This window comes from Gekko japonicus, unplaced genomic scaffold, assembly GCF_001447785.1.
Source record: "Gekko japonicus isolate JY-2015 unplaced genomic scaffold, Gekko_japonicus_V1.1 scaffold136, whole genome shotgun sequence".
NCBI lineage: Eukaryota > Metazoa > Chordata > Lepidosauria > Squamata > Gekkonidae > Gekko > Gekko japonicus.
The window spans coordinates 594,194-606,375 of NW_015177012.1; the positions used below are offsets into that span (position 1 = coordinate 594,194).

The following is a 12,182-nucleotide window of genomic DNA, read 5'->3' on the forward strand; positions in this document are numbered from 1 at the left end:
AAGGGGAGTAAGGTAAAGGTAAAGGTTCCCTTGCTCGAAAGCCAGTCGAATCCGACTCTAGGGTTGCGGTGCTCATCTCCGTTTCAAAGCCGAAGAGCCAGCGCTGTCCGAAGACGTTTCCGTGGTCATGTGGCCGGCATGACTAAACACCAAGGCGCACGGAACGCTGTTACCTTCCCACCGAAGTGGTCCCTATTTATCTACTTGCAATTTCTTGCTTTCGAACTGCTAGGTTGGCAGGAGCTGGAACTAGAGACAGGAGCTCACCCTGTCTTGCGGCACCCGGGTCTTGAACCGCTGAACTACTGACCTTCCACAGCCTGCAGTTCAGCGTCTTAACCACTTGACCTCTTCCCTCTCTCTCTCCTCCACACACCCTGTGTTCCGATAATCCACAGGACGAGTGCGAAAACAAAGAAAGGGCATTTCGGTGTCTTTGGGCCGGGGCCAACGTCCTGTACTCACCCACCTTCGCACAAACGGCAACCTTTGCTACGTAAATTCTGTCCCCCCCCCTCCACATTCCAACCACGCCCCTCGTCCAGGTAAAAGTATACACAGGGGAGGTGAGAGAGTTCAGGCATCTCTTTTGCCCTCCTCAACAGGTTGCGTCAGCCGGTCTTCCAGTCTCTTGCTCGTGAGTGACCTTTAACTGAAGGCTACGGAAGACACTTTGGCGGCCTCTTTGCTCTGGTGCCAATGATACTGACGCTACGGGCCAGTGGAGAGCGGGGCTGAGCCCCATTGTTCGGGGTGTCGCCCCCCCCCCAACTGCTTTACGTTGGCAAGTTAGTCACCTGCTCCGGTCACAGAGTTCAAGTCCTCCGGAGAGGCCTGCTTTCAAAACGCACCTGAAGACTTCAAAAAACAACAACAATCCAGGTGTTTTTAGAACGTGTCCACCGCAACCTCCCTCTTCCTTTCTCTAAAAAAAAAAATCCCGGCTTCAATTATAGGCTAAAGACATCCGAACTCGAGCTGGAATGGGGGAAAGGTCTTGGGGTCGTAGCAAAACGGAGGCGTCAGCCCAGTGCACCGCAGCAGTGAAAAAGACAAACTCAGTGTTAGAGACAGATCGAGACCAGGTATCTGAAGAAGTGAGCAGTAGAAGAAGAGGAGGAGGAGGAGGAGGAGATTGGATTTACACCCCACCCTTCACTCGGGAGTCTCAGAGCGGCTTACAAACTCCTTTCCCTCCCCCTCCCCACAACAGGCACCCTGTGAGGTAGGCGGGGCTGAGAGAGCTCTCTCAAGGACTGCCCGCGAGAGAACAGCTCTGAGAAAACTTGTCACTGACCCAAGGTCACACCAGCAGCTGCATGTGGAGGAGTGGGGAATAAAGAAGAAGAAGAAGAGATTGGATTTATATCCCACCCTTCACTTGGAGTCTCAGAGCGGCTTACAAACTCCTTTCCCTTCCTCTCCCCACAACAGACACCCGGTGAGGTAGGTTGGGCTGAGAGAGCTCTGAGAACTGCTGTTGAGAGAACAGCTCTTATCAGAACTACAGCTTGCCCAAGGTTATCCAGCAGGTGCAAGTGGAGGAGTGGGGAATCAAACCCGGTTCCCCCAGATTAGAGTCCACACACTTAACCACGACACCAAACTGGGTAAAGCTCACGAAAACTCCTATCCCACCACATAGGTTGTTAGTTTTTAAGGTGCAACTGGACTCTTGCTCTTTTCGGCTTCTACAGACAGACTAAGACGGCGACCCGTCTCGATCAGGTATCTGAAGAAGTGAGCAGCGACTCATGAAAGTTCATACCCTGCCACAAGTATTGTTAATCTTTAACGCGCTACTGGACTCTTGCTCTTTTTCTGCTGCTACAGACAGACTGACCCGGCCCCCCATCTCGATCAGGTATCTGAAGAAGTGAGCAGTGATTCACGAAAGTTCCAACCCTGCCACATATTGTGTTAGTCTTTACGGTGCGACTGGACTCTTGCTCTTTTCTAATGTTAGGGATGATTAGGAAAGGGACTGAGAATAAGAACACCAATATTATTATTATTATGAAGAAAAGGAAATTGGATTTACACTCAGAGCGGCTTACAAACTCCTTTCCCTTCCCCTCCCCACAACAGACACCCTGTGAGGTAGGTGGGCTGAGAGAGCTCTGACAGAAACTGCTCTTGAGAGAACAGCTCTGAGACAACTTGTGACTGACCCAAGGTCACCCAGCTGGCTACATGTGGAAGAGTGGGGAATTAAACCCGGTTGTCCCAGATTAGAGTCTGCGCTCCTAATCACTACACCAAACTGGCTCCCAAGAGTTGGATTTATACCATGCCCTTCACTCAGAGTCTCAGAGCAGCTTACAGTCTCCTCTCCCTTCCCCTCCCCACAACAGGCACCCTGTGAGGTGGGTGGGGCTGAGAGAGCTCTGACAGAAAGTGCTCTTTTTCAAGAACAGCTCTTATCAGAACTATGGCTTGCCCAAGGTCATCCAGCCAGGTGCAAGTGGAGGAGTGGGGAATCAAACCCGGTTCTCCCAGATTAGAGTCCATGCACTTAACCACTACACCAAACTAGTGCCCCTGTATAGATCTATGATGCGGCCTCATTTGGAATACTGTCTGCAGTTCTGGCCACCGGATCTCCAAAAGGACATTGCAGAGCGGGAAAAAGTGGAGAGGAGGGCAACCAGGATGATTCAGGGCACCTTCCCTAGGAGAAAAGGCCGAAGAGTCGGGGACTTTGCAGGTTAGGAAAGAGATGACTAAGAGGGAACATGACAGAAGCTTATAAAATTATACATAACATTATAATTTACATATACTAGAACTTGAGGGACTCCAATGAAGCTGATGGACAGTAGATTTCAGGAAGGGCAAAAGGAAATACTCCTTTATACAGCAAGTGATTAAAATGTGGATGTAGTGATCGCCACAGGAAATCGACAACTTTAAAAGGGGGTTAGATTTATGGAGGATAACTCTATCAGTGGCTACCAGCCATCCTGACTAAAGGGAACCTCCACATTCAGAGGCACCAATCCTCTGAATCCCAGAGCTGGGAGTCAACATCAGGGGAAGGCATTGGTGTTCCCTGTTGCTGGCTCTCCAGAGGAACTGGCTGGCGACTGTGTGAGATGGGAGGCTGGACTAGATGGACCCTCCCTGGTCTGCCCCAGCAGGGCTCTTCTGGTGTTCTTATCAAGGGAAGGCCTCGGCCTCTAATCCCTGTTGCTGGCCCTCCAAAGGAACTGGCTGGCCACTCTGAGAGACAAGATGCTGGACTAGAAAGACCCTCACTGGTCTGACCCAGCAGGGCTCTTCTGTTCTTATCAGGGGAAGGCCTCGGCTTCTATTCCCTGCCGTTGGCTCTCCAGAGGAACTGGCTGGCTACTGTATGAGACGGGATGCAGGACTAGATGGACCCTCCCTGGTCTGACCCAGCAGGGCTCTTCTGATGTTCTTCTCAGGGGAAGGCCTCGGCCTCTAATCCCTGTTGCTGGCCCTCCAGAGGAACTGGCTGGCCACTGTGTGAGACGGGATGCTGGACTAGATAGACCCTCACTGGTCTGACCCAGCAGGGCTCTCCTGATGTTCTTCTCAGGGGAAGGCCTCGGCCTCTCTGCCCTGTTGCTTGACCTCCAGAGGAACTGGCTGGCCCCTGTGTGAGACGGGATGCTGAACTAGATGGACCCTCACTGGTCTGACCCAGCAGGGCTCTCCTGATGTTCTTCTCAGGGGAAGGCCTCGGCTTCTATTCCCTGCCGTTGGCCGTCCAGTAGAACTGGTTGGCTACTGTGTGAGAGATAGGATGCTGGACTAGATAGACCCTCACTGGTCTGATCCAGCAGGGCACTTCTGGTGTTCTTATCCACCCCCAGAAGGCCTGCATCCTATAACTCCAGACCCAAATGTCGATCAGTAAAGAAGCAAATACCTTTAAAAAGGCAATTCAATCTTTAAAAGTGTATCAAGAGGGCCTGTAGGATGCTAGAATAACCGGTCTGTGAACACAATGGTTTTTATGGGCTTCTTTAGAGACGTTTTTCAGAAAGAGAAATGGTAGAGGTCAACGGCTACCAGGAATCCCGATTATAAACAATGCACAGATTTATGTGGCTGCACTAAAACAATTGTACCAGGGTGTTCCCAAGAACATTTTCGAATTATTGTGGGTTCTCTTGTGTGCCACTTCCTGTCCAAGGACTCACAATGACTGGTGTTTTGGCTGTGGAAACTTTATGGGTTCTTAGTGAACATGTCAATATTGTGAAGTGTAACGTTTGCCGATGACCTTTCTCACACTGGCCCTTTCTTGTCCTCCTGCTCTGAATCTCGACCTTGTTTGGCTCTTGGATCAGAAAAGGTGGCCCATCCCTGAGTGAGCCTTGTGGGGAGGGGGTGTGGCTCAGTGGAACTGCCTCTGCTTGGCATGCAGAAGGTCCCAGGTTCAATCCCCGGCATTTCCAGTTAAAAAGGACCAGGCAGGAGGAAATGCGAAAGACTTCATGCCCGAGACTCTGGAGAGCTGTCAAGAAAAGCTGTGCCTCAGTGGCAGAGCCTCTGCTTGGCACGCAGGTCCCAGGTTCAATCCCCGGCATCTCCAGTTAAAAGGAACAGGCAGGAGGAGATGGGAAAGACCCCCGCCTGAGACCCTGGAGAGCTGTAAAGAGGAGGCATGGCTCAGTGATAAAGCCTCTGCTTGGCATGCAGAAGGTCCCAGGTTCAATCCCCGGCATCTCCAGTTAAAAAGGACCAGGTAAGAGGTGACGCAAAAGACCTCCGCCGAGACCCTGAAGAGCTGTCAAGAGGGGCTGTGGCTCCCTGGCATCTCCAGTTAAAAGGATAAGGCAGCAGGTGATGGGAAAGACCTCTGCCTTAGACCCTGGAGAGCTGTAAAGAGGGGCTGTGGCTCAGTGGTAGAGCCTCTGCTTGGCATGCAGAAGGTCCCAGGTTAATTCCCCGGCATCTCCAGTTAAAAGGAACAGGCAGGAGGTGATGGGAAAGACCCCCGCCTGAGACCCTGGAGAGCTGTCAAGAGGAGGCGTGGCTCAGTGGTAGAGCCTCTGCTTGGCACCCAGAAGGTCCCAGGTTCAATCCCTCGGCATCTCCAGTTAAAAAGGACCAGATAAGAGGTGATGCGAAAGATTTCTGCCTAAGAATCTGGGGAGCCACTGCCGGTCTGAGTAGACAATATTGACCTTGAAGGGCCAAAGGTCTGATTCAGTATAAAGCAACTTCCGGATGTGTGTAACCTTATATCAAGGGTTGGTCACCATGCACATGATAAAATCTGTAAAACAGGGCCGGCCATGGTGGGTTCTACAAACCCCAGCATTCTTGAAACTAATTTGTTACTTTTTTCCTCCTGATTTTTTTTTAAAGTAAAAAACAATGTCTGCAGACAGACAGGGGGGGGGGGATTTGTTTGGGGTAGCATTTTGCCTGGGAGTTTTTTTGGGCCACCCTGGAAAACGCACTGAATTCCAAACCCATTGCGCTTTTTAAAAAGCAAGTTTCATTGCTGAACTCATTTGTTTGTGTAACGGGCAGAACCATCAGCACGATGTTGATTAAAGCCATTTTTGTTTGCTTGTTCTTGTAATAAGACCCAGGGCATAAAAATATTTGACGGATCAACTAGGCCGAATCGCTTTTAACCAGCCGAACTCCCGCGGCTGTGCTGGAGTTCTCGTCCCTCCAAAAACTCAACACAGTTTTTCAAATAAAGGACTTTAAATATATACTTTTAAAGAATCAGCTAAGGCCTTTTTCTATGAAAGGCTGCACAAATACAGGGGGAAAGCCTTTTTCTCTGAGGAAGCGAGATCTACTCAGCTGTGGGGCAAAGAACGTTCTGCAACCGCTGCTACATTTATTTATTTTTTTAATTTAAACTATCCCAGAAACAAGTAGTTTATTAGTTTAAAAAATTAACCTCAAATATATATACAGACACGTCTAAATTTCTTCCTCCATTTCTGTTGTCCTCACTAACACTCGAGAGTCGAGACCAAAGGCCATTCTAGATTCTAACCCCGTGTTCTAACCCCATGTTTCCTAATAAACACAATGTTTCTTCTTTCTCTGTAGTGATATCGAAGTCCCCAACCCGTTTATCTTCTACAGGCCTGTCTCTGCACGTTTCCCCCTTTTAAAGACCCACCATGGCCAATTTTTACACACAGCAAGATGAGGACTGTCGCGGCACACTCTCCTGTCGGAACAGAACCCTCACACTGGGAAAAAAAACTCCCCGCAGGATAAATCCTTCTCCCTGAGAGGCTAGCTTTCTAGGTGTGCCATGGCCCAACCCAGTTTTACGTGCCTCCAGGAACAGAGCATTAAGGCACCCGATAAGTACATCTACGAGTTGGACACATCACGCCCTGCTCACACGGCCGCCCCCCCATGCTCGCCCAAGCCTCGAGTTCCTTCCTCCCTACTCCTTGGGGATCTCGAACATGCACAAGCTCTTGTACTTCTGGAGCAATTCGCTCTTCGTCCGGACTTGCTCCCGGAGGTTCTGGAGCTGTTCCTGCTGGTGTTCGGGGCTCACGCCGATGCCTTGCATGCTCTTGATCAGCTTGCGCATCTCCACAAATTTGGTGCGCAGGTCGCTCAACACCTGGTGGACGTCCTGGCTGTCTTTATCCATGCTGGAGGAGGAGGGAGACAAAACGAAAATAAAAAACGGGCTGTTTAATACAGTTAGCTGGGGCGGAAGGAGGATTATTTCTGCCGGTCCCTTGGCGCACTGCCCTTGAAGTCGCCTCGAACTCACAAAGACATCTGAGGCAAGTTTCCCTGGGAAAGCAGCAAGGGGTGTGGGCCGGCATGTGTTTTTAACTAGGAAGTCAGGATACATCGTCCCCCACCCACCCGCACACACACGGGTTTTTCAGAGTTTGGTGTGGCGGGTTAAGGGCTGGTTTCGCGTTTCGTAGCGCCTTGGAGCCCAACAAGTTTCCCAAGAGTCGGAGCTTCCTCTGTTGTTGACTCTTGAAAGCTCATACGTTGAAGATCTAGTTGGTCTCTAAGGTGCTGACGATGGAAGCTGCAACCAACTTTGCGTGGCCCCATCGGGTTTTCAAAGCAAGAGATGAGCAGAGCTGGTTTGCCATGGCCTGCCTCTGCGTAGCCACCCTGGACTTAAGAACACAAGAGAAGCCCATTGTTGGATCAGGCCAATGGCCCATCCAGTCCAACACTCTGTGTCACACGGTGGCCAAAACCCAGGAGCTATCAGAAGGTCCTCCAGTGGGGCCAGAACTCCCCCCCCCCCAAGCACCAAGACTTCTTAAGCGGTGTCCCATCTAAGCACTAAGCAGGGCCTGCTTAGCATCCAACACCAAGCCATCTAGGCCAGGACAGAGACAAACAGAGGTGGTCTACCACTGTCTGCCTCTGCATGACGACCCTGAACTTCCTTGGTGGTCTCCCATCCAAGTACTAACCAGGGCCGAGTGTGTTTACCTTCTGAGATTGGACAAAATCGGGCTAGCCTGGGTCATCCAGGTCAGGACAAGAGACGTTTGGAGGTGGCTGACCATTGCCTGCCTCTGCATAACGACCCTGGACTTCCTTGGTGGTCTCTCATCCAAGTACTGACCAGGGCCAACCTCGCTTAGCTTCTGAGATCTGGCTAGCTGGGAACATCCAAGTCAAGGTAGAAACAAACAGAGGTGGTCTACCATTGCCTGCCTCTGCATAACGACCCTGGACTTCCTTGGTGGTCTCCCATCAAGTACTAGCCAGGGCCGAGTGTGTTTACCTTCTGAGATCTGACGAGATTGGGCTCGCCTGGGCCATCCAGATCAGGGCAAGAGGCGAACAGAGGTGGTTGGCCATTGCCTGCCTCTGCATAGCAACCCTGGACTTCCTTGGTGGTCTCCCATGCAAGTGCTAATTACGGTAGGCCTACCATGCTTAGCTTCTGAGATCTGATGAGATCTGGCTAGCTGGGAACATTCAAGTCAGGGCAGAGGCGAACAGAGGTGGTTCGCCATTGCCTGCCTCTGCGTAGCAACCCTGGACTTCCTTGGTGGTCTCCCATGCAAGTGCTAACTAGGCCTGACCATGCTTAGCTTCTGAGATCTGATGAGTTCTGGCTAGCTGGGAACATTCAAGTCAGGGCAGAGGCGAACAGAGGTGGTTCGCCATTGCCTGCCTCTGCGTAGGAACCCTGGACTTCCTTGGTGGTCTCCCATCCAAGTACTGACCAGGCCCGAATCCTTCTTAGCTTCCGAGATCTGGCAAAATTGGGCTAGGCCGGGCAAGATGCTACTGGACTCGAATCTGGTTCTTCTTCCACAGACCAACACAGCCACTCTCCAAAACTGTTTCGCCAGTCAAGTTGAGAGAATCTCATTACGGGGCTACAGTGACACCTCTGGCTAAAATTTCTACTGGTCGGGAAACTACTCAAAGTAGAGAAGGGGTTCCAGAGGATCGGGACGGTTCTGCTCGGTCGTATGACACAGACGTAAACAAGGCTCGCAGAAGGCGCTTTGGGGAGGTCTCCCCCACCCCCCAGTCTGATTCATTTCCTCCAAACCAAATGCTCTGTCCCAGATGTGGTCACCCGGCCTCCGTCAACGCTGGAGTTCTGCCCCAAAACACCATGTCCCAAGCCTGCCCTATTAAAAGTTAGCACATCCCATGAACAGTGTCCTCTAGCAATTAGAGGACTCTTTGAGTGAAGGGTGCTTCCCACTTCAGCTTCCTAGATGGTACAGACGGTAATCGGCAGGTCCACATCACACCCCCAATTTCACCGGAGTCCCATTTTCAGACCTGTCTAGCAATCCAAGACTCTGTGTTCCACACCAAGCTTACAGCTCTCAGACACGGAAATCCTAACTATTTCACGGGGGGCGTGGGAGTCCCTTGGCCATTTGTGCCAGGGACGATTCGCTTACAGCAACCGGGACAGTTTGTAGAGTGCAACAAAGTCCGTCTCTTAAGTCAAATTCAAACCCCGACACGGTGTCCACTAACACATTTCCTGGCGCCCACTGGGTGCTTTCAGAAAGTGGGCAGGGCCTTGTGCCAAGCAGGGCTTCTGCGCAGATTAAACAGCGTCCTGTTAAAACAGAGCATCTGCCTGCAATGCTGATGAGGTATTATTAAAATTATACGTAACCTCGTGGCCTGATTTTGTGGCTGGCTCCACCTACCGCAGCAGCCATTTTGTGACTCGTTCCACCTCCCGTGGCGGCCATTTTCTGATTGGAGGTGAACTGACTTTACATTCATAACTGGACTCGATCCGACAAAGAAGGGTAGGAAAACTGGGGTGGGTGGGGGGTGGAGATCCCCAAACACAAAAATGGGCCTAAGAACAGCCCGGCTGAATCCAACCAAGCCGCACCCTGTCCAGTGAAAGAGAGCCCGTCCCTCCTCAATTTTCCCTTGTATGGGGATAGACTCCTCCTAGCCTTGGAGCTTCTTTAACTTATTTTAACTTGTGGTATTTGGGGATAGACTCCCCCAGCCCTTGGAGGATCAATTCCCTAGGGACAAGAGCCGCAGACCCTCTCCTCCTGCCCAGTTTTTCCTCCAGGGTGTCCAGTGATACACTGCTCCTAGCCTGGGAGGGTCTGTTAGCAAGACAGAGAGGAAACCTCCCTGCCCTTCCCTCTGCGAGGACTTCCAATGGGAGTCGGCCCCTGCCCCGGACGGCTTCCTTTTGCTAGGGACACAGAGAGATCTCCTTGCTCTTCTTTGGGAGAATATTCAGTGGTAGACTGCTCCCGCCCTGGAAGGCTCCATCTCCGGGGACACAGCCAGCCCCGCCCCACCTTATCCTTCAAGGCGTGTCCAGCGGTAGACTGCTCCCGCCCTTGGAGGGTTCTTAACAGACCCTTTCCCCCTGGAGCGGCAGTATGGTTTCCAACCTCCAGGTGGGGCCTGGAGACCTCCAGCTATCTCAAGTGATCTCCGGACGATGCAGATCAGCCCTCCTGGAGAAAATGGCTGCTTTGGAGGGCGGACTCTGCGGCATTGTGCCCTGCTGAGGCCCCTCCTCTCCCCTGACCCCGCCCTCCCTAAGCTCCACCCCCAAATCTTCAGGTATTTCCAGTGTTGCCACCTCTGGATTGGGAAATACCTGGAGATTTGGGGGGTGCACTCTAAAAAGGGTGCGTTTTGGGGAGGAGAGGGACCTCAGCAAGGTACAATGCCACAGAGTCCACCCTCCAAAGCAGCCATTTTCTCTAGGGGAACGCCTGGAGATCAATGGCAACCGCGGGAGACCCCCGGGTGGCACCTGGAGGTTGGCAGGCCGGGGTTATGCCCCAACCCAAGGCAGTAGAAAAGAGCCAGAGTCCAGCCGCCCCCGACGCAATTAGAGGCAGGGGAGGAGGAGCCCTCGTGAGTGACAGCTCACTTCTTCAGCGGCGGTAGACTGCTCCTGCCCGGGGAGGCTCCCCCTCACCATTTGATGATGTCGTGGACGAGGGGCAGGAAGGAGGCGTCCTGCTGGTCGGGGCGCGGGGCGGGGGGCGCCGGCGGGGGGGGCTGCTGCTGCGGAGGCTGCTGCGGAGGCTGCTGCGCCCCTGCGGAGGGTGGCGGCGGCGGAGGCTGCGCGGGGGGCGGCTGGAACTTCTGCTCGGCCGGCGAGGCCTGCTGCTGCTGCTGCTGCTGGGGCGGCGGCTGGGGTTGCCCGGCCGGGAACCCCCCACGGCGGCGGCGTTGGAGCCCGGCGTGGCCATGGTCCTGCCCCCGGGGCCCTCGGCTGCTCCCTCCGCCTCGGCTTTCGATTGCACGGCTTGCAAAATAAAAAGGCCCCTCGTCGCTTCCTTCCTTGGCCTCCTCTGCAAACTGCCTTTAAAGAACCCGGCCGGCTCCAACCCCCTCGCCTCGCCCGGCCTCTCCTCTCAATTGCATCTGCAGCGGAAAGCCTTTTGCGCTTTGCCTTTTAATTGCATTTCTTTCGAAACCCCGCTTCGCTCGCCCGGCCTTTTCTCTTAAGTGCGTTTGCACGAAAGACGCTTTTCGGCTTTGCCTTTTAATTGCCTTTCTTTAAATGGACAAAAAAGGCTGTCCGGCCCCCTTTCCTCGCCTGCTCGGCCTTTCCTTTTAATTGCATTTAAATTGTATTTTGATTCCCCTCCTCCCCCAATTATATATATATTTGCTTCCCTCTCTGGCTCCGGCTTCTTCCCGCCGCGCAGCGAAAAGGCGACACCATCTCTCCGCCCCCGGTTGTAACGCAACACGCGAGTCGGCGGCGGGATTTGCACGTCAGCACGCCCGGGGGGTGTGGGGGAAGGTGTGTGTGGGTCGCAGGCGGGGGTGAAGGCGCTTTGCAAAGCCACCCCCCCCCCCCTCCAAGCATGGCAGGGGTCCCGCATAGCGTCCGCGGGCTTTCAGGCGGCATATTTTTTTCAAAGTCCCATTGAGCTGAATGGGCTTACTCCCGAGTAAAATTGCAAACTGATTAGGTGGGGGGGGCACATTGGGAAAAAGGGAACAGGAGGCACCCCTGAAAAGCTGCAAAGCGGGGAAGATAGACATTGAATCCTATTAACAAAGTTTGCTCCATGCTTTCATTCCCTGCTTTCCTGCCGCAGTTCGAAAGCAAGACATTGCAAATAGATAATAGGTTCCGCTTCGGTGGGAAGGTAACAGCGTTCCCTGCACCTTGGTGTCTAGTCATGCCCCACATGACCATGGAGAAGTCTTCGGACAGCGCTGGCTCTTCAGCTTGGAAAGGGAGATGAGCACCGCACCCCTAGGGTTGGATTCGACTGGCTTTTGAGCAAGGGAAACCTTTACCTTTACCTTCATTACAAGAGGCCAACTTGGATAGTACTACCTAATGGTGGGATGAAGACCCCCCCCCCCCAAAGTAGGGATGCCAGGTGGAACCTGGGGATCCCAGGTGTTGTGGTTAGGAGCGCAGACTAACCTGGGAGAACTGGGTTTGATTACCCACACCTCCACATGCAGCCGCTGGTGTGACCTTGGGTCAGTCATAAGTTCTTTCAGAGCTGTTCTCTCAAGGGCAGCTCTCAGAGCTCTCTCAGCCCCACCTACCTCACAGGGTGTCTGTTGTGGGGAGGGGAATGGAAAGGAGATTGTAAACAGCTCTGAGACTCCTTCAGGTAGTGAAGGGCGGGGTATAAATCCAGTCTCTTCTTCTGCTTCTAGAGCTCATCTCCAAGCTACAGAGATCAGTTCTCCTGGGGGGGGGGGGGGGGGAAATTTTGGGGGGGGGT

At 52.9% G+C, this 12,182-nt stretch overlaps 1 protein-coding gene across 1 annotated transcript in view; it reads right to left on the bottom strand.

The window, feature by feature from the left end:
- Positions 1–5,760: 5,760 nt before the first annotated feature.
- The window catches only part of MED9 (mediator complex subunit 9), a 6,673-nt gene continuing 251 nt past the window's right edge, over positions 5,761–12,182 (bottom strand). The window contains exons 2-3 of the mRNA XM_015427635.1: positions 10,397–10,786; positions 5,761–6,617 (exon numbers count right to left, since the gene is read on the bottom strand). Coding sequence (XP_015283121.1) covers positions 6,401–6,617; positions 10,397–10,786 — 607 coding nt within the window. The 3' untranslated portion in view covers positions 5,761–6,400. The remainder of the gene's footprint in view (positions 6,618–10,396; positions 10,787–12,182) is intronic.